The sequence below is a fragment of the Corvus brachyrhynchos genome, unplaced genomic scaffold (assembly GCF_000691975.1).
Source record: "Corvus brachyrhynchos isolate BGI_N302 unplaced genomic scaffold, ASM69197v1 scaffold346, whole genome shotgun sequence".
Lineage (NCBI taxonomy): Eukaryota > Metazoa > Chordata > Aves > Passeriformes > Corvidae > Corvus > Corvus brachyrhynchos.
Window position 1 is genome coordinate 1360448 of NW_008238644.1, and position 22830 is coordinate 1383277.

General features: G+C 38.6%; 2 protein-coding genes across 7 annotated transcripts in view; both read right to left on the minus strand.

The window, feature by feature from the left end:
• Nucleotides 1-265: 265 nt before the first annotated feature.
• Nucleotides 266-11343, minus strand: LOC108447467 (fragile X mental retardation 1 neighbor protein-like). Its single transcript, XM_017737536.1, has 7 exons — nt 11288-11343; nt 10174-10245; nt 8089-8202; nt 6392-6526; nt 3689-3785; nt 1069-1223; nt 266-371 (listed from the first exon to the last, which is right to left on the minus strand). Exons 2-6 carry the CDS (start codon nt 10241-10243, stop codon nt 1106-1108), a joined length of 534 nt encoding a protein of 177 aa, XP_017593025.1. The 5' UTR covers nt 10244-10245; nt 11288-11343; the 3' UTR covers nt 266-371; nt 1069-1105.
• A 3745-nt stretch (nt 11344-15088) lies between these two features.
• Nucleotides 15089-22830, minus strand: part of FMR1 (fragile X mental retardation 1) — a 29572-nt gene continuing 21830 nt past the window's right edge. For 3 of the 6 annotated variants that reach the window (XM_017737588.1, XM_008636158.2, XM_017737587.1), the window contains exons 12-15: nt 21987-22182; nt 20440-20619; nt 19392-19474; nt 15091-17650 (exon numbers count right to left, since the gene is read on the minus strand). In XM_017737588.1, coding sequence (XP_017593077.1) covers nt 17489-17650; nt 19392-19474; nt 20440-20619; nt 21987-22182 — 621 coding nt within the window. In that variant the 3' untranslated portion in view covers nt 15091-17488. Of the gene's footprint in view, nt 17651-19391; nt 19475-20439; nt 20620-21986; nt 22183-22830 lie in introns of all 6 variants that reach the window. The other 3 variants (XM_008636159.2, XM_017737589.1, XM_017737590.1) reach the window with 3 other exon arrangements.

The window sequence follows — 22830 nt, forward strand, 5'->3', positions numbered from 1 at the left end:
TCCAATTTAATGAGTGACAACACTCCCTTAATCTTTTTCTAAGACTGACCCCTAAGCTGAGTTTGGCACATAACTGGTGTCTTTATATCCCTCCACAGGGATGCTACTCTGTGAAAGGAACACTGACTTTACTATTCAGGGGTTGCCATAAGCAGTTTGCCTTTCAGTGTTACCAGTGGTTTTTTTGTACAGGAGGTATGGAACAAGTGCAAGAAACTAGAATGAAAAACTTTTACTGCAAAATCAATAGTATTATCAAGGGTTAACAACTTTGTATTACTTCAGTGCTAAAACAAAACGTGTCATTTTCTGGGAGATAGTCAAATAATCCTGGTGTCTTCTGTTTGATCTTCAGGATCAGGTGGTTGTTCCTATACACCAAAGGGAGAAAAAAAATCCCAAACATGAGTATAACTCGATTTAGGGACACCTTTACATTTCTGCCAGATCAATACTATCCCTGAAATATTTCCTTGTTGTCTAATGACCTCCCTGACACTTTTTTATTTCATTGTGACGTTCAGTGGGCTATAGTTTGGCATGGTCACATGAAGTAAATAGCATTTCACTCTCAAATTACATTTATTTCAGTAGTCAATTGCTCTTCAGCATTCAGGAAGAATGCCAAGAATGCCAAGATGTGGAGCTATGGGAATGCTTCAGCTAAAAAGCACCCCTATCCATACGGAAAGACAGGCTGTTCAATGTCTGTAAATGGACCTGCCTCTCCTGAAAGCAGCAAACCCATTGCTTTTCCACTTTCTCATGCAACAATTTGCACATGACATAAGGAACACTGAAGTGGCAGAGGGCTTTAACCTCAGACTGTCCATGGCTCTGCTGTCAGCTGGCAGCCCAGGACAGCAATCAAATTCTTGCAAACTCATTACTTCTCCCACAACAGAAAGGTGATCCCTGAAGGTGATCCCTGACAAGCAGTGCCTTTGGACAATGTCTACTGCACTGGGAGGCAGCAGGTATTGGGTAGTGCATATCTTTAGTATTCTACACAGACTCAACAGAACAACCCTAAACTTAGAACAAAAGAATACCCCAAAGTTAGTTTACCTTCTTTTTTTTCTTGTCCTTTTGGTTCTTTCTTAAGTCAGTCCAGTAAATGGCGATGAATCTCTTCATCATGAGTCTTTTTCCCACGTGCTCTTTTTTCCCGTGCAATTTTCTGTACTTTTTTGCTTATCCTTTGTAAAGGATTGATACACGGACTGCAACATATTAAAACAGCTGAAATTGGTTGACTTCCAACGTAGGAATTTAGAGAAGGTCACCTAGACTTCAGCCATGAAATCCTAGCTCCAGTGAAAAAACTCACAAAGCTATAGTTGACCTCAGGGACCACCATAAGACTCATCACCAGAAGAAAGATAAAGGTGAGGAAAAACATTTCTGTGCTTTTCCCATTTCTTACATTTTCTTCATGAATTTCACCTTCTGATTCAGGGAATAATTTGGGATTGAAAATACCTTTAAGATCATCAGTCTCAACCATTAACCCAGCACTGCCCAGTCCACACAAGGCACACGCAGGCCTGGGGCTCCCCTTGCTGCCCAGCTCCTCCTGGGAGAGGATCTCCTGCACAGGGTTGCTCGTCTCATCCCCAGCAGGCAAGGATGGGGAGACAGTGCAACCACAACCAGAATTTTCCCCAGTAAGAACTCAACAAAATTCTGTGGGCTGCTTGCCGCAGCTGTACTAGGGATTGGGCAGGAATGAACACTTTTCTAATTCTATTTTTAAAATCAACACAATATCATTCAAAATTAGCGCTATTTAAGTGCACCTGCATTTTTCTAACCTTTAGTGTTTTAACCTGTCCTTGCATGTGGTTCTTAAAGCAGACTAACAAAACTGAGAGGAATAAGGTAGACTGGCACATTTAAGGACACAGCAAAGGTATCAGAGCACAGCTCTAGACAGGAGGTACTGTGTTGATAGCACACAAGGGAAATTGGCAGTTGGCAGGGAACAGACGTGTAGATTCTGCTTCCTGCATGAAAAACACCATTGGAAGGAGGCAAACAGTTTGTCCATGGGGATGTGGAAAGTAACAAAGCCTCATTGGCTTGGGAAATTACTAGAGTTGATCAAGTGTGGCAAGGAGAGGAGTACTCAGCTCCCTCTATCAATTTTACAGGAATTCCATGCTCCTACATGTTCTTTGTTCAGCCATGGTATAGAAACCTTGTAATTTACTTTAGAAGAGTCAAAGTGGAGTTAAACAATTATCCCAAATTTCATCAGCAAAAGTTCTCTTATTTTTTTTTCATAACTCTAGAGAACAATTTTCACTTTTGTGCACACCAGTTACAGTACAGATTTGGCACTGTACATAGGACTCTCAACAATGACTGTAGAATGTTGAAAACAAAAGAATTTGTATCCAAAGAGAAGGTTTTTGGCTTATTAAAGGAATGTTTTTCAAAGCTCTATCAACTGTCTCTAAAACTGTTAAAACTTAAAGTTACAGTGAGATTGGTTTGCACCTTTCCCAGAACTCAAATATATGATGTTGGAAATCTAAACCATTTAGCATCTGGTTAATTACTGCATTAAAAAACAAAGCAAAAAACCAAGTCATAGCAGAAGAGCAAAATTCCTAGTTTCACTGGCTATGAAAAAACACAGAAATGATCATTTAAACATTAATGTGAATTCTCCCAAAACGAACACATATTAATTCATTTTCCAGAAAATTTATGATAATTTCATGTTGATTCTTTGCCTCCTGTTTTCAGAGTCACTGATGACTCAGTGCAGCTATCTGTATGCTGAGCATCAGCTGTTGAGCACAGTGTAAGATGTAATGTGGAGATTTTCACAGCAGGTTTTGTCAAAATGTGGGACTCCACAGCAAACAGCCATCTGCTAAGCAGCCTCATTAGTAAAGTCTACGTGTGTGTGTATACATGCAAGTATATGATCCCACACAGACTACTATGTCTTAGCAGAGCAAAAGTTTAACACTTGGAGGGAAAAATCTTCACTAAAAAGACAATTCTGTCATATTAACCAAGTTGTAGCACCAGCCATTCAATATGAACTACTACCCAAGCAGAATAAAGCATAGTTATGTTAATTCATTCCATCAGTTTAATGACCTTGATGTTGTGGAGTTTCCATTTTCCCTGTATCCTGAGAACACATACACATGCTGAAACTCTTCACAGTATCAAACACTAAACTGCTTGCAGCTCATAGGCTGTAATGTGCCCTATACATTAAAAACCCCACACTGCATGTTAGAAGCATTAGAGAAAATTAATTCCCAACTCCCAGCTCATCTCTCTTACTCTATTCAGGTCTCATACTTTGTTCTTCCCTTCCTTGTCTTACTGCAGAACTCCAGGTCTATCCTGGAGGGGTCTGCTTTCGTGTTTGACGTGCAACTTTCCAAGCAAGTGAAGTAAGATTAAGTCCAAGTCTTTTATATCCAGGTCTTTAGAAAGAGTACTGGGGCATTAAATAACCTTTTTTTTCCTTAAGACAAATTGACTCTCTGTTTTATGTAGCTTCAAAACAGAAGGACTCATCTTTTATGTTTGAACATTAGTTTCCTGCCCTTTTTTTCCCCAATCTTTTCTCCCCTCACCTACTTCAAAGATGTCAGTTCTCCATATTTTCACCATTTAGAAACAGTAATTCATAAATCTGGTCTGCTCTAACACTTACCTTCTCTGCAAAAAGGCACAGCAACAGATTGGTAGAAACCCCAAAATCAAAAATCCTCCTCCGGCAAGCAAAACCACTCGAATGGCCAGCTGCACATCTGTAGAGGCAGCAGAAGTTTGCATTAGTTCTGAATAATTCTGATACAGGCACTGAGGGTCAGGTGACAGAATCAGCCTCTAAGACAGACATCTTTACTGCCATGAAGTCACAGCCATGTTGCTACTTAGCTCAGACAGATGATTTGTCAGCAAAGCTCTGACAGCACTCACACCTTAAGACACACTCATACCTGAAGACTTTAGTAAATGCCAAGGAAAATTGCCATCTCTCAGATGAATTTAAATTTGGACTCAATGATCACAAGGGTCTTTTCTAACCTAAATGATTCCATAATTCAGCAGCAAAACGGCAAAAAAGTAGGTGTTAGAAATGAGTTCAGATGAGAAAGAACCAGTCTCAAATTTCACTTGAGTTTGAAAAACAGAAGTGTTTGTTTAGTTTCAGAGGCAAGCAGGGTTTGAGTGAACCCAGGACACAGGGCAGGGTTGAGTGGGGGTAATACATAACAGTGAAGAAAAACAATCAAAGTCCCTTAGCAGCTGCTTTAAGAATGGAGACAAAATCTTTCAAATGAATTCTGTTTATCTACTTCAGTTCATAGCTTTTCTAGCATTTTCTTAAGGCCTTATTTTATTCCTAGTGAAATTCAAGACAAACCTGCCAACGAGAAGAACCATTCAGTATGCAGCCTGTGACCAGCTTACAAGCACAACTGCCATGAGTTTAATATCTGCTAAGTGCTTCTGTTTTGTCAACAGATTGCTACAAGGCAAACAGTAAGTGTTTGCATTTTCTTTGGACATATGCTGTACATCCAGGAGCATTCACGGAGCTCATTAATCTATGAACAAATAATTCTGTAAAATAGTCAGCCCTTGATATTGATGTCCAACCAATCAAAGCCTAACTGGAATGAGGAATCAAGCAGTCACAGCTGAGTAAGCATATTTAATTTTAAAATTTGCTTGAGTATGTATCTTAAAAAAATGAGCAGACAAGCTATAATTTTCACTGTACAGCTTTTCTTCTTGCTGTAGTGAAGTGTCTTTTATACTTAATATAAAGGCCCAAGCTGGGAATGAATGTTATTAAAACATTTAATTTCTGTCATACGCCCCTAACTAACTAACAGATTCTGATGGCATCACACTGGATAATACTTTCTTCAATCAAAAATTATCTAGCTAGTAGCAGCTACATGTGCCCCAGCACTGGAATGTGGAGCTGCTCAAGCACAAGAAAAATTTCAAAGTCTTATCCTGACCTCAGCTTGCTCCTGAAGAAGCACAAACAAGAGAAAGTGAATTCATGTTAGCTGACAAGTAACCTTGGGGTTTTATATTTGTATTAAGTTGTCTCTTGCTAAAAATTGGGGTATTACCTCTGAAATCAATGGAACTATGCTGAATAATACCAGGAAGAACTAAATAATTAAATTCTACATTATGGTTTCTTTTTACTAACTTAACATCCATGTTTGGCAAGACTGCTTGTGTCTGAAAACTCTTCCTACATTGTTGGTTGGCTGTCCTTGGAGAAATTCAAAATTTGACTGGACACAGTCCCTGGCAAACCTGTTGCAGCTGATTTTGGTAGAATAGGGAGGATTAACTCTATGGTTGTGAGAGGTCCTTTCCACACCCAATAATTCTCTCTCCAATAAAACATCTCTAAATTATTTGCTTTTTTCAGTTTGTTGAAGCAACCTCACCATGAAAAGAAACAACTGTTTCTAGAAAGCTATACAAACAGGAAAAATTTATGATAAAAATTGAGGTTTGATAGAACCCTTTCAGTAGACCAAAGACAACCATGGAGTTATAAGCAAAGATAGGTCTACAAAAAATACTTTTTTGCATTCCTTCATATGAGAAAAAAAAAATCATGCCCACCAAGTTGATGCTTAAAGGAAAAAAAGGAGGTAAAATGTAATGTTAAGGCTGTAACTTGACAACACAGAACCACTGACGTTTTGTTTGTAAGAGAATTCCACAGGTCAAGTAGATGAATCTTCCTCTTGAAGCACGGCTACTACCAATATGAGATCAAGTGAGTTGTGTCCTGTTATATCCAAGTCTTGAAAACCTCCAAGGTTGGAGACTTCATCCCCTTTCTGATGAACTTTTTTGCCCTAATGTCTGAACTAAACTTCCCAAGCATCAGTCAGTGGCAATTCCCACTTGTTAAATCATCTGGTTCTTCCAGGAAGAATTTGTGACTCTCATCTTAGTAACTTCTCTTCTACACAGTTCAGCAGCTATTAAATAGCCAATCAGCCTCCTCTTCACCTTGTAAAATACATCCAGTTCCTTCACTTTTCTTCACAGCACTTTAATGGAGTTACTACTTTGGATGAACTCCCACTTTCCACAAACAAAGCCTTTACTTCATTCTTTGTACTGACATACGTGACTATATTTATTCATATAGCACTTGTTCTTTGCTTGCCAAGATATCTAGAAAATTTTCTACCAATTAATTGATTCCTTTATTACTATAGATGAAGAAATGCATGCAAGCTTACAATTACTTTAAAGAGAGGGGTGTCCTGAAAAGCTGAAGGTATAAACAGCAGCAAGAACTGTATTGTGTGACCAGGAGCAGGATTTGTCAGGAGGCAGTAGCCCAGAGCAGCACACTCACCGTCTCTCACTGGCATGTAGCACTGCTCATCCTGCCCAATTTTGAAAGGACAGCAGTGATTTTTTGAGCATTCAGACATATTCCGGCCTTCTACAGGACATGGAGTTAGGAGTCGCTCGTTGCTGAGGCGGCAAGCTTTAAAAAGAAAAAAAAAGAATAAATTAGGTAAGGTGTCTATCCTGGGAGCAATGTGAAACAGAAGGAAGCCATCACTTTGGTGTCTCTAGCATGTTTTGATTAATTAAATCTGCCAGAAAACAGCATCACCGACGTTCACGTATGTTCTTTCCCAAAACCTAACCAATTTTTATATTGAAATTAGCAGAAGAGCTAAATCACGTCATAGAAAATCTTTAGTAATTTGCTTTTTTCTGTAAGAATCTATTACAAAGCTGAATCTAAACACCGTTGTGCCACTTTATTGTACTTAGGTTTGTAAAGTAAGTGAAAAAGACAAATTAAATTTTCTGACTGTACTGTTTCTAATTAAAAAAACACCAGAAATTTAAGGCTCTTTTTTTTTTTTTCCTGAAGGACTATATTGCAATTAACCATCTTTGTTTGACAGTTATTATTTGTTTCTACAAGCAGCTGAAAATCAGCTGATAGGAAAAACCCCCCACAACATCCAATCCAGTTATTGAACAATGTATTTTAGCAATTTTTGAGATATTCTATTTATTACCAGATTTATTGATAATCATGAGATACTCTGTGGGAATGGCTTAAATGTGTAGGATAGTTATAAACAGTAGATGTCTCTGAATATTTGATTCCTATAAAACATCATATCACATCCCTTATGTTATACAGCAACTGCAAAGCATTGTTTGGTTCCAACAATGCCCCCAGGACTGGTGGTCTTGTCAGTCTTACATTTATCAGAGACATTACTGGTAGCCAAACTGAGTTTGTTAAATGGGGGGATCAGGATCTTCACCAGTCCTCTGTGTTTACTTAGGGCTACATGTGAGCAATAGTGGTGGAGGCACACTGATATTAATGCAGAAACATATCAAGTGAAAAGTAGCATTTCTGCTTCTCCTTCCTATTGGTCTGTGGTCTGGTTATGGAACCAGGCTGGCAGTTTTTATATATAACAAATCATTTCTGTACTCATAAAGATGATCTTTCTTTTTGATATTAGCAAATTAGTGTTGTGATTTCCATCTCAATAATTTTATGAAATAATGTAGTTCTTGTAATTTAACTTCAGCAGTCCAAAGGTGAGTGGATCATTCTAAACTAACAGGCCTGAAGCCTTCCTTAGCCAGAAGAAGTGGGAGAGACACCCATGTGGGACAAAATCCTTCTCTCATTTAGGCTGTGCCAAATTCTCTTTTCTCTCTGCGTGCATGTGGGAAGACTAGAAAACTCGGTCAGATAAGATACAACAAAGCTAAGCATGGTGGATCTTATGTCAAACTTTCAGCATAATTTCAGCATTTTCCAGCACAGTCACATCAGTGGTGATGGAGGGTTTTGCAGGAGGGTAGGAATGCAAACAAATCTTTGATTGTTCCAAAGAGGCACTTAGCAATCCCATTTTCAAGAGCTCTAGTGATTGTTACAGTATTAGACCGAGGGTTTTAAACACATTAAATGCTGACAGGTAGGGGAGGGAGGGTGGACTGGAAATGAGACACAAGTGGGAAGGGAAGAGAAAAACAATGCTGCAGTGGTGAAGTGACACTTACTCATTGGCCTGAAGAAGCTTAAGAAAGATTCAAATACACCTTTCATTGTCATGTTAGGTTTGCTGGGTGCCTCTCCACTCTGTTCTGAACCAGTCTGAATCGGTGCTGCAAGAACTGAAGGTTCATAATGATTAGCTCATTACCATCAAAACTATCCATAATTAATTAAAGCAATGACATTTTCATACTGATTATCACTCATTAGGAAGGCATTTACAGTCATCAGGAACTGTGTCTACTGATGGCTAGCAAGGTTAAGCACAGATGTCTTTCTGTTGTATTCACTTATATTGCTTTAAATTGCTTCATGAACCACAATGAGTAAAGAACTAAAGCTGTAAAATTTAAATTAAAGAATCCATTCAGGTGGAAATTGTCAAGGATAAAAAGCCCTGCTGCTCACCTATGAGGCGCAGGTGACATGAAAATGCTTTGCTGTATCTATAGTTATATTTCTCCTATGCACATGAGCAGAACTTTCAGCTTTTTAGATAAAGATCAGACCCCAGTTAAAACACAGAAAAACGGTGAAAGGCACCTTTATCAGACACATGCACACAAACATGCATCTATCCCAGCATCTTATTTCAGACAGTGACCTACTGCAGTTGCACAGAAAAGAGCAAAACATCCCTAAATATAGAGGAACTGCACTGTTTACAAAAAAGCTACTGATTTCTTACTCTGGGACTTCCCAATCACCTTTCATTTACACTATTCTAAAAAAATATAGCATCAGTAAACCTTCCTGCCTCCCTACATCTCTTTTTCATTAAACCAAAAGTGCAAATCACAGTAGGACTCCACTGGCAATCAACCACTCCCCAAGGAGGGGGAAAAAAGAGACCCAGTATTCCCACCTGCTTGCCCTTTTTCCCTCCGTGAGAGAAATTTAAACCATCACCACTTTAATAGCTTTCAGTGATGGAGTCTGCTGAAAGCCATTTCGTGGTGTTAGACTTCCTTGTGAAGAGAAGTGAGGTCACAGCCTAACCAAAAACTAAGGTATTGAACAGCTTCAATCTTTTGGATAATTCTTCAGCTAACAGCATCAGGAGCATAAATTCCCTGCTTGTCCTGGGGCACAACTTGCCTCTTCTGTGCCATACAAAACTCCCTCGGGAAAAAGAAGAACAGAGTAGAGAGAACTGAAGGTAATGTCAAAATAGAGAATCTGAAACTATCGTGTGACAGAAATGTGACCACCCAAGCTCACACTGACAGCTATGTCATGGGGCCTCTCTCCTTGCTGGTAAACAGGACAGAACAGAACATTTTGAAGACTTTGTAATGACTTCATAGGAAGTTCATGAGATGAGGTTTCCAAAATTCAGTTTGGTAAGATTTATCTGAAAACCATGGCTGCCCTACACATTAGTCTCTCATATGAGGGTTTAAAGAGACATGAGCCATATACCCAGGTTTAATGGCCATTGCTGTACTTAGACGTTTGTATCTATGTCAGAGCTCACACCCACCCTGGAAGCCTTTTGCAACGACACAGCAACTGCCAGCCTTTCACTAAGAGATGAAAAGGCTCAGAGGTCTGGTTTCTCAATGCATTAAGGATCAAGTGCAAACATGTTTGGACTGATCCTTTATACATGTGTCAGATGACCAAACAACTTCTGTTGTGAGTGCAAGTTATCAGATAAAAACCTTTCTAATTACTTTGAGTCATCTGCTGTAGTAAGCAAATACATCAATTCTCAACAGACTGTAAGAACACCTTTAATAGAATGCTAAAAAAGAAGTCGAGGTGGAGGAAAAAAAGGAGAACCTATAATTGGGGAAAAAAATAGAAAAATCTATCATCAACTGTAAAATAAATGCAAGTTGCACTGCCAGGGATGAAATAAACAGCATGTATTTCTTGTAGAGGTGCACAGAGGGAAATGGGAACTACAGTTGTAGGAAAAATTTTTTTGCCCTATTTAGGTCTCAGAACTGAGCAATCCAATCTGAAGTAATTGCTTGTAATATTTCTCTGTATTTTCCAGTCCAAGACAACAAAACCTGCAAATTTCTTGCTAGTAAATGTACTTGCTCCTTCTTTGACAATGCTTTTGTCCTTGCAATACTCACGTGAATGGATGCTACAAAGCAGGAGCAGGACCATGAAGACCCACGCTCGACGGGTGCCAAAGGGCAGCATTACTGCAATAAAACCAAGAGTAATAGTGGGTATAGGGTCCTGCATAAAACAAATTATTCATCCTAACTTCGTATTTATGGGTTGGAGCAAACCTCAGAGTTGACTGCTGCACAGAGCAGGAGTGCCTTTTTTTGCAAGAAAGAGGAGGCCAAAACCCATTGAAAATATATGTGTATATATTGGCAATAAATGATATTGAAGAAATTACTCATTTAAAGAAAGTCTAAAGGAAGGCATCTTGTTAACAGAGACTAGCCAAAAAACTATCTTTCTGAAGAGTCCCAGAGCTGGACACCTGGAACTTAAAAAGACAATTTTTAGCTAAAAATTTTAACCCAAGTTTAATGAACAAAATCAAGAGTGAAGAATGAATAATTTTTGAAAGCTTAAAGCTGAATTCTAGTTTAGCTCATTGAATTCTTCACTCTTTTTCATTTGGAGCATATGAAGTGCTTTGGATAACATTTTCAAAAGGTGGTTCAAAATGCTATTATGGACAAAATACTTCTAGAAATCCCCATGTGATTCATAGTAATTTAACAGCAGGTTTAAGCTGAGTTTTGTAACCCCAAGCAGCCCCTGATGACTGCTTTCCCAGATGCTGTATTTCACTTTGCCTGCCCCTCCTGTTTTACCCTAAAAAGGTCTTTTTTTGATTTTTACCACTTAGTTGTAAAGATAGCTTAAACCTAGAGACAATTTATTAGTGTTGGTGAGGGGAGAACCCCATTTTTTGTACCGGGAAAAGACTGACAGCATTTCACACGGACATTGCCCTTTGAAGGGTCAGCTCTTCCTGCACTCCTGCTGCTCAGTGAGGAAAGCTTCCCTGCCCTTGGATGCACTCGTGCTATAGAGGAATATACACACATGTTCTGTCCCATGGAGAAAGTACTTTGGTAATGTGAAATTATTTCTTAAGAGGACAGGAATCAGGTTTTCCAAGAGACTTACTAAAATCTAATACCACTCATGATAAATTGGGAAAACAAGGGAGAAGGAAAATAAGATAAAGAGAAAATTCTTGTTCTTGCCATTACTTACTTCTTTTGCTGTCTCCTCCAGCCCTGTTGGAGCAGGGCACGAGCAGCTCCCCAGGGTGCAGCAACTGCAGACTGCCCCAACAACCGTGGAACCAAAGCATGTCACAGTGACCACCCCGTGTTCAGGTGCATGGAACAGGATGGACCAACAGAGGGGCCAGAAAAAACTCAAATGTGTTTGGGGAAAAATCAGCCCCTGCTGAGACTGTTAGGAAAGCCTCTCAAGTCTTCTAATTGACCAAGTTAAAAACAAGTTTATACTTTTACCAGTTACACTCCAGTGTACAATACAGAAACATCACCTAATTGTGCAAACTGGGTAATAGATAAGAGATCAAAATACACTCCTCTCAAATAAAAGTTTGGTCAGAATGCTTAAGTTAGAGCTTCTCACTAAGCTGAATTAATTAGGTAAGAGCATCGCACCATTGCTTCACCAAATATTTGCACACTTGAAACACAAATCTGACACATATCTTTCTTAGACCCGGAAAGCCAACCCCATCCTGGGCTGCATCAAAGGGAACATGGCCACCAGGTCACGGGAGGTGATTCTGCCCCTCTGCTCCACTCTGCAACCAGCTCTGGAGATCTGGCCTGATTTCAGCTGGGATAGAGTTAAATTTTCTTCTTTGTAGCTGGTACGGTGCTGTGCCTTGGACTTAGGATGAGAATAATGTTGAAAACACACCAATGTTCAGTTGTTGCTAAGCAGTTCTTGGTCTCAATCAAGGACTTTTGAGTTCCCATGCTCTGGCAGGGGGCAGGTGCACCAGAAGCCAGGAGGGAATATGGCCAGGACAGCCAACCTGGACTGGCCAGAGAGATATTCCACACCATGGCACATCATTCCCAGTATATAAACTGCAGGAACTGGCAGAGAGATGCCGAACACTGCCCAGGGATGGGCTGAGCACTGGTCAGTGTATTGAGCAATTGTATTCTGCATCTCTTGTTCCTCTTGGATTTCATCTCACTTGCTCCTTTTCATTACTGTTACTATATTCTACTGTCTTTCAATTACTAAACTATTCTTGTATCAACCCACAATTTTTACTCTTTTGTTTCCCCTGATTCCCATCCCCACTGGGAGGGTGGAGGGGGAAGAGGGCACTGAGTGAGTGAGCAGCTATGTGGTGTTGCTGGCTGGAGTTTAACCGTAAGTTCCCTCATATGATGGACATGAACCTTTTCAAGCTTGTCCAGAGGGCCATGAAGGTGACCAGAGGCCTGGAACAGCTCTGCTGTGAAGAAGCTGTGAGACCTGGGGTTGTTCAGCCTCGAGAAGGCTCTGGGGACACATTAAGGCCCCTTCCAGTACCTAAAGGGGCTACACGAGAAAGATAGGGAAGACTTTTTAGCAGGGCCTATGCAGAAGGACAAAGGGTAACAGTTTCAAATTAAAGAGACTTTCAGTTTAGACTAGATATAAAGATGAAGTTTTTTACAATGAAGGTTGCCCAGAGAAGCTGTAGATGCCCTGTGCCTGGAAGTATTCCAGGCCAGGTTGGATAGAGCTCTGGGCAACTTGGTCTATAAGATGCCCCTGCCCAAGGCAGAGGTTGGAACTAGATGATCTTTAAGGTCCCTTCCAACCCAGACCTTCTAGAATTCTACCACTTCCATTCCGTTTATTAAGGAAAGGCTCTGAATAGACTAGGAGCAGTGTTTTTAAAATATACAGAAGCCTAAAGTGCAGATGCCATCAAATCAGCAGTTCTCCAAATGGATGGGCTGCCTAAAGCAGTTGCAGTTTGCTAGAACAGCCATCTGAACTGACAAGTGAGCCTGAAAAAACTAATATTCACATGCATGTTTTTTTCCCCTCATTTCAGTTAATTGCATGAGTTTAAAAGGTGGCTCTCTTTAACCTCATTTGTATGCAGCATTAGCTTGCTAAAATAAGCAGTACTACACAGTATCCTCAGTTTCATTGTTTCATTCTACACCCAGACTAGACTCAGTCACTCGCAGCAGTACCAATGAGGAGATACTTGGAAATGTCTGATCCACAAGCCTTCCTTTTCTGAAGCATCACCTACATGAGAGTGAGATTTTCCATGCTGATTTATCCCATGGAACACTCCAGACAGTGTGATGCATTTCTGACGTGGGACTTTTCAGACTGCTAAGTCACAGAAAATTGCCACTGCATTTAGGATTGTTGACTCCCCTTGCTGTAGCTGTAGTCTACGCCTGAGGCTTGGCCTGAATCCATCAGGCAAAAAAGCACATCCAAATCCCAAACCACCCCAAATGTTTGCTATACCATTTCTGCAACAGTCCAGTTCTTAGCATTTATAGACTACATACATGTGATCATTTTTTGCTTTAAATTAACTGCTTTTATTGGAAACCAGTTTCTTAAATTCAGTGCAAAACCGTAAGAAAACATCTTCTCCTACTGAATTTTCAGTAGATACACAAAATTACCTATGATTGTTGCTCTTTCTTATTATCCAATTCCATACAGTACTCAAAGCACACAAAAATTACCGCTTTAAAGTCTATTGTAAAGCAATTTTTAAACAATGTAAAAAAAAGAGTAATTATGGCAACTGACTCATCTGGGTTTAACAGCAATTATTTCTCTATCAAACTGGTTGAGATGAATGACCTTTGTAACTGTGAAAGCACAAGTGACAGATGTGCGATGCATTTTAAAAAAATTATTTGTAGAAAACCAGATTCATCCCCTGATGCAGGCAAAAGATCACAGTCCTCTGTCAAAGACTCAGAAGAGTACAGAGCTGTTTCTGCAAATCACAGTATAAAAATATGATGTGAAACCCACATTGCGTTTAAGTCTAATGAACCTCTGGCAAGGAAAAACCTTGTGATCAAACTGGAATCTATTCAGAACACTAAGCTCAGGAGGTCTAACCTCACTTTTCCTAACATATATTGAACTGCCTTAATACCTTAACAGTGTAAACGTCCTAGTCACCCCAAGTTTTATGGGTTTGAGTATGCCTGGAAAAGTCTCTTTGACTAGCATCTTTGTTAAGTTCAAGTGAACGACGAGCAGGCTCAGGCCACACTACTGTGGAAACAACAAGCTCAGCTTTGTTGCTTTTTAAAAAATAATTTTAAGCAGCCACCAGAATCAGCAACACATCTCCCCCTCCCCTTAACACAGGTATTCCACTGCAAGTCTTGCTGCTTCTGGAAATACACAAAACCTTTAAAAATACACTGGATAAAAATATTTGAGACTCATGTTCTCTTGCAAAGTAGCAGAGAACTTAGGAGAACTATGCAGCAGGGTTCCTGAAGTGACTGAAGAATACTCACTGGAAGCTTTTCTCTTTTAATATTCAAAACTGAAGGGTTTTGCAGGGAAACATACTGCAGTTCAGGAAAATAAGCTGCCTTTTACAGTAAGTGCTTGTAGGAAGAAGCAGGGTCTACACTCAGTACCATACTCACAGCACTCAGTGTCCTTCCTGGACTGGGGAAATAAAGCACGGCACACAATATTTGATATCAGAGACAAAAAATGGCTGAAAAAGCTCATCGGTAACTGATTCAAATAACTTCTGTATTCGAGAAACTAAACCTAGTACCTTCTTGAACTCGTGAGTGCTCATAAAGAGATTTTTATCTGCTTCAAAAAAGCTGAATAAAGTGATTTTTTCCTTGACGAAGTCTTAATAACAACTCCGAAAATCTTAACTCCCCACCATCATTAACAAAAATGCATTCAGTGAACAATAGAAAAACAAACTCTGTATTTGTTAATTCAAAGGCTTTGAGCTTAACCCTACTGAATTTAGACTTTGGCATGATTCACAAATACCTCTCACTCTTTCAAAGAACTTTATTTTAAAAATAATTTTAATTCATTAGACCATACTTTATAATAGTTACCAATAGGACGGACCTGAACTCAAGCATCAGACATTTGTTGCACTTTCAAGTTTTGTAACAACATGACTTTTCAAAATAAAAGTGTACATTTAGATTCACAGTTTAATTTGCTGAAACTCAGTAACATTTAAACCACTGGAATACGAACTGAAAGGGATATATGTTAAGTACACAAATACTGCAAAAGGTCATAACCCCCAAACCCACTTGGAAATGGAATGCGGCCAATTAGTCAGACTGGTTTAGTGATTTCACATTTACCTGGGTTAGCACCTCAGTGAACTCAAGCACTGATTGTGAGGAATGAGTGCATGAAGTGTGACCACTCAACAGGTACTGTACCATTCCATGAGGAGACTGTGTCTTCTTGAGCATTATGTGCCGTGTTTTTGAAAACTGGTAATATTTGAGACTTTTCTAAAATGTGTAAATAAACAATGGCTACAGTTAAAGTCTAAACAAAGAAATACTTTCTACTTTCTGTCAGCTGAGATTTTTTAAAGCAATCATTCATAAAGATTGCATCAACATCAGTTAGCAGAGGAAGATCAAACTTTATTGAAACTGCTTGCATACAAAATATATTGCACTATAACCAAACAAATGTCAACATAAAATCCAATCTGTTGTAGCTAATATGTACAGAGAATATTGCCCAAGAGCAGTTACATTACAAGGTCAGTCTACCTTGGTTAATTATCTACAGTATTTTAAACCAAACAGCTTACAGATGATGTGTGCAAGGTACCAATTTCTGTTTTCAAATACTATACATTCCCAAAATAAATAACTAGAAATCAACATTAATGTTTGGCAATACTTTTTAAGACATTTTTATATTTGTTAAATCCTGTGCAGTTCGTTGCCAGTTTTAGTATGCTCACCTGTATGCAAGGAAAAAAAAGAATGAAGAAAGCAAAGAAACAAAACTCACAAAATACATCAGAGGCAAGGTCAAGTTTGTACAATTCTGTACATAAACAGTGGCTCTCCTTCTGGAGTAATCTGAATAAAAATGGACAAAAATGAAGGTCCTTATGCAGTTGTGCCCAGTAAGCTTAATGTGTGATTAGAAATGAAAGAAAGCACAGCTCATCCCACCACTTCCCACCCTTCCCTGGTGTACAGCTGTACTTTGGATCAAATTCTGTGACACCTTCATATTGGCTGGTAATTAGGACCTTGCAGCTCAAAATATGAAGAACTTTTGTTTTAACCTTCAATAGTTTTGACTACTGTATCTGTACTTGCCAGAGCATGACATGTGGTGACTTTCTTCCTACCTCTCCTGAAATAGCCCCCAAATTAAAATAAGCAATTCAAAAATTTTGGGAGGATGAAAACCATCAATGCTTTAGGCTGGTCATCTGGCCAAACAGCAGGCACACATTACTAGCTTGTGAACATGTTACACTTGTTCCCTCAGTAACAATGAGTTTTTTAGTTTTCCACAATGGAAAGTTTTTTTTTAAATTTTTTTTTTTTAAAAAAAAAGCTTTTGTACTGCCTACAAAGAAAAAAATTACACCCCTTTTTCAATAACACTATTTGCCAAATCTTCAGTGCAAAATAAATTTCCTATTCTTATAACTGCCTAACTGAATGTTTATGTAAGGAAAAAATTATGGAAAGCATGCACTTGTCTATAAAGTACTAACGTCTGACAAGGATTGCTACATATATTTTACATTTAGTGTTACCAACTCATCTTCCCTGATTTCTGCATCCAAATATAATATTCCTACCTGCCAAGATATAAAAAAGGCACAGATCATACAACTTTTTTGCTAATGAAAATGACAATTGTTACATCACACAGATTTCAGGGTCCACCAAAATATTGAAAAAGGTGGACCAGAATGTGAACTGACACAGGACATAAAACGACATAGCATTTCATGAAGAACTGGTAAGTTAGATTGAAAACAGAAGCCAATTTGATTACTGCAAACACTATTTATTCTGAAAATTGAAATTGAGCAGTGAATTTGACCCGATGTGTTAAAATGGTACAACGGAACAGAAAGTTTACCAATGCACAGCTCAGTATTTTTAAAACAAACAAAAAAGAATCTTTCATCGTTTGAACTGCAATATGTACTTGGAAGCGATTTTCGGAAGTTCAGGTATTTTTATGCAAATATTTGAATAACTTCTTATTCTGAAAACAACTGCATACTGTTGATGTTAAAAAAGGCTAACAGAGAACATATGTTCATTTCATGCCCTGCGCCATCTTGCCTACTATTTGTCTTTGGCCTAACAAGTTTCTCTAACATGGAATAGGAATTACTGAAACAGTATAGGAAATATGACTTCAGAGTTATGCAGTTTAGGGGACTCCGTTCACCAGCGGCTGTTGAGCGTCGGCGCTGTCCGTCTTCTCCTTCTTCGGGTTCCGCTCCTTGCCTGCGCGCAGCCGGCTGCCTTCGCTCGAGGTATTCTGTAAGGTTTTAGTGTGGACACTCCTTTCATTATTGCAGTCAATTCTGATCTGGAACAATTCAGAGTTATATAAAGCATTCTCCTCCTTTCCTCCACCCCTGGGAGTTCGCTACCTTGGCCAGCCCCTCATGGCTTTGTTAAATGTATCCAGCTCCAATGGAGGGTGTAAATTTCTTTCTGTTCAAAAATGCCACAAACTTGTGACCCAAAAAAATCCTCTCTCCATCTTACCTTGGAAGCTAAGAGAAAAACTTCCAGTGTGTTTGTGCACGAAAGAGTTGAATTAATATCAGATGGATCTTTGAAACAGCATTTCAACTTCTAGTAATTTGACTTCCTACTTTTGTACGCAAAAAGGCCCCAAAAGACATAGTGTCATTTCCTGGCAGCTTTTCTGAATCTCAAAAAAATCTACTCAGTCCTTTTTTGAATCTGGAAAAAAAGATCCATTTAATATACCCAAAAAGACTTCTACAGCCTTTTTAAGTGATCATAAAAAACTTCAAGAAAGCATGTTGTAAGCAAATTTTATGCTTGTAAAGGGGGTGAGTGCTTATTCCTTGATATGTAACAAGATTTTTACAACTTGATCAGCCAAATTTCAACAACATGCAAATGCTTATTTTCTTATAACATGTCATCGCATCCAAATCTTGGAGCAACAGATAAAATCCCCCAAGACTTAAGTGCCTTACAGTCTCTTTTTCAGCACCACAATTCCTCACTGCCTACTTCAAACTTTGCAAGTTAATTACTAATTAATTATAAGACTCACATGACCATAATTTATTTTTTGTTCTGCCGTGTTAATTGTTTACACGGCAGATGCATATTCAATTTCTACACCTTTAAGTTCAGCACTCCCACTTGAAAAACTAAGCACCTGGCCACTTGTTCCATTTTGTCCCTTTCTTAACCAGGCTTCCTAAAAAGCAAGCCAAGAGTCATCTCTACATCCCACTGGAACCACAACTCCTGGTACCACCACACAGAGGCAGCAGCTTGCAGCTGCTCATTGTTTCTTCCTCCCAACATAACTCATCCTATGTGGTAAGAGATGGTAGAAGGTTTGCAAGTTATCATTTGAAGCAAAAACAGTTTCCATGTGGGGAAACTTAACATAGATACATAAAGTATCAGACTGATAACTTTATGAAACAAAACATTTGAAAAAAAAGTAGAAATATCTTTTTATAAAGCTTAAAAATATTTAAGGTTACAAGATATTTCAAGTCTGTTACTTGAAAGGTTTCTTGATGTGCACTTTTAACTTACTTTCTAGACTGAACAACTTACTTCCTAGACTGAACAGCCTTCAACTGCAAATGTTTCATTTAGTAGTGAAGGTAGTTTCTGAAGTTTAATCTTTCTTACTCTGAGGATTCTGGCTACAACACACTCTTTATATAGCGTTAAGGATTTTTTTCCCTCAGGTACATAGAAGATAGACAACAATACACAACACAGCAAGAAATAGAAGCAAAAACCAAAACACTAGTAAGAACAAAGAGTGAAACCAAGCTGGTTAGTAAATTCTTGGGACTTGTAACCAGTTTTTCACCAGAAAGAGCTAAACAGCATTAGAAAATTGCATCTTTACACAGCTTGATATATTTAGAGTCCTGAGCACCTGTGTCATTTTGTAACACAACTGTTGTAGATGTGATGAGGGAGTTAAAGAATATGGAATTAAAAGGCTACTGTGTCACTTGCAACCTTGAATATACTACGTTATTATATGACACTAAAGCAATTTTAACAGTACAGACTTCCCATATGAGAAAAGTTACCTCAAGAGATCCGTCTGCTGTTCTCCCTTTTGCCTCTCTTGAGTTACGCTGACGGTTATCTGTTCGCGACTGTTCATCATTGCCTGGAAGAAGAATTCATCAACTAAGCCGTTCAACAAAGACATGATCTTCTTCCACTTAAATTTTACACAAGTACAGTAGGGAATTACTCCATAATTTTCTATCTCATGAACAAATATTACTAACATATAACAACAGTTCTTAAAACTATGGGCCAAGAATCACTAAAGAAAAAGTTCTCAGGTGGTAATGTAGACAAAACCTCAGAGTTTAAAACCACCACAGTTTAAAAAAGACTGACTACTGACTGAAGAAAAAACAATTCTCAAAATGATTAACCAAAGAAGAGAAGTACACAATCAGTACTGTTTAATATCTTTACATTTTTAATGCCCTACAAGCTTCCTAAATTACACATTACCTTTTTACAAGAAAATCTTACTAAGCAGCACCTATACTTCGAAAAAAAACATTTCAAGAAAAAAGCAGAGCAGTAGATGGAAGTATTTAAATAAATATAATGAAACACCATATGTTTGAATATATATATATATTTAACTTTTTGAAGTTCTCCCATCTTACTTTTTGCCTGGTCCTTTTCACTAAACACATAAATTGCAATATTATCCTGTTCCATGAAAATCAAATACAAGAAGATGTAAATATGGACAGCTGAATGAGGAATACAGATTTTAAAAGATTTTTCTGTATCTACAGACAAACTAGAATTTGATTCCTTGATGTCCATGTGTGATGATGGCACAGATCACAAACTTGAGTCAAGAGGCATTTTAAGAAAACAAGTGATAGAGGAAACTCCCCCAAAATAAAGCAGGTCAAAAAGCATTATTCCCCTCTGCTCAACATTAACACATCTGAAACAAAATTCTCCATTTAAAAGACTGACAAAGTGAAGAGAAGTCAGGAGAGGCCAGCAGGTGGGGAGGTTGGAGCAGATGAGAAAAGGAGCACAAGTGGGTCTGCTTTAGGATTCCCACACCTGTTTCCAAAAGGAGCCTCCATTTACCTTTGAATCCTCCGCGCCCCCTCCCGCCTTGGCCTCTGGCGCCGCCGCCGCGCCTCCGCCCGTCCCCCCTGCGCAGGTAATTGTCCCGCTCCTCCTCTGCCGGGGCCGCCGACCAATCGCTCAGCTCGTCTCTGTGATCAGACTCTGTTTCAGAAGCATTTGATGCTTCAGAATTAGTTCCTATCAAGAGGATGAAAAAAATCCAAACACGCCAGTGTAGCTTAGCATGAAATTACTAGAGTATAATGCAAAATGTATATATTTAAAATTTTTCTTCTTTTTTTGTTAATAAACAGTTCCGCGATTTTTCTGCCTCCCAACCTCTATAACATACATAATACAGAAAGGTGCATAATATATATTACTTCAAAATTCAAGACAGACTAATAAAAGTTAGTTGTGTGTTTAAGGCTAAATAATTAAGTGTGCCACATGCTTAAAATTGGTGTTATCAGTACATCAACAGATTATTGAGCGTACTATAAGATGCAATAGAAGTCTATTAAAATACAAATGTAATAGACTAGACTCCTTCATATTTCTAAAACTGAAAGTTCTGAATATAACCTGTCCTGTCTCCTCTCATCACTGCAACTCATCTATGAAAAGAAAAAAATTCCAACATGAAACAGCCTGTAACAGACTACAAAAGCAGAGAACAAAGTCAAAATGCTAAAAATGTATCAAATCAAATAAATGGCCAGTACAATTTTTCGAATTAACAGACCACCTTTATTGACAAAAGCGGGTTCTTTCCCCATTTTTCCCCCCACAACCCATACTATTAGGAAAGTGAGTTCACATCTTCTAAAAATAGTAGACGTAACAAAAACATTAATTTTGTATTATGCAGAATGTAAGCTAAGATCTTCTTATAAAGCTCACACTACAGGCCTTTCAGTCAGGACAAACACCAGCTGACCTACATTATGGATAATATATATATATTTATATATTATATATAGTGTACACATATACATATATGTATCTATATTATATAAGTAATAGATTGCTCTGAAGTAGCACAATCTAGAAAACTATTCATCAATGAATTATCCAAGGTTTCAAAGAGGAACACGCTATTTTGGTGACTATGGTCTTCTAGTAAAAACATAAAAGTTCGATTTAATATGATGAAAATAGCTTTTCTGTAAATTGAGCTACACAGTATTTTCACCTACAAATATTTGTATTAGGATGGACTCACACAGACTTAAATGAAAACGGAGACTTCATTGATAGGAATTGTTTGAAATACAGATAGAGTAACAATCCTTGCCCTAAGGTCGTCAGGGAATAACTAGATATGCCCCGTAATGTAGAAGAGAGAAGCATGCTGTAAGAAGGAACTGCATGGAACAAAGTGTAGATTACAGGAAAGCACTACACTTTGGAGTATTTTCTACACCATAAAGCTCAATATAATCTTCAAATATTAATACTCAATACTGACTGCATTTTTAACAGCTCTAAGTCCAGTCTTTTTCAAGAAATCACGAGACCACTAGGCCACTGTGAGAACTCCAAGTGTCCTTGCAGGTACCTACCTGAAGCATAGCCTGGCCCACGCCGGCTGTGCCCGCGGTTTCTGTAGGGCCGGCTGCCACGGCCGAGGCCCGGCCCATCGTCGGTCATGTACCCTTTGTCCTTGTCCGTGCGGTTTGGGGGGGGCCTGGAAGTGGCTCCAATCTGTCGCAGTTGCTCATCAATTTGCAATCTTTCCAAACGCAGCTGGTCCACTTCCTGTGCAAACACAAGCCCAGCAAGTCATGTACAACCACTATTTAACCATCTGCACATGCAGACATGTGGGTCTCAGAAAGAAAATACATTGAAGTATTGCAACTGATGATCTATTTAATACTCAAACAGCAATTCAGCTTTGAGAATAACTTGTTTAACAGAAAGACTTTCAAATGTTCTAATCTGTGTGCTACTAATACAATTCTCCCTGTGGCACAGTTGACAAGTTGAGGTTTGTTTCAAACATTTATCAAGAAAAAGCACTCAGATGGGAACACAAGCTCCTTACACTGCTGCACATAACAAATACCAAAGTTATTAAGCAATTCTGATGTAACAGAATTGTTTCATAAAAAGGCACTCAGCTGTTATACTCTACATAATGAAAATGAACAGTATGAGGGATGGGAGGAAGCATAAAAGCATAGAGAGCAAAGTCTTGTAACTCAGGCATAGAGGCACCAGCACACAGCACCCTCACCATACACAACTAGGTAAAAGAGATACAGTAACTCATATTCATGGACTACCTTTGCCAGTTTCAGATGTTATCTAGCTCACATCAGAGCGGCAATCACCTTTTCTTTTTCTTTTTTAATTGGGGAGAAAACTATTGATGGAAGTTTCACTGTGATACTGGGGTCCTCT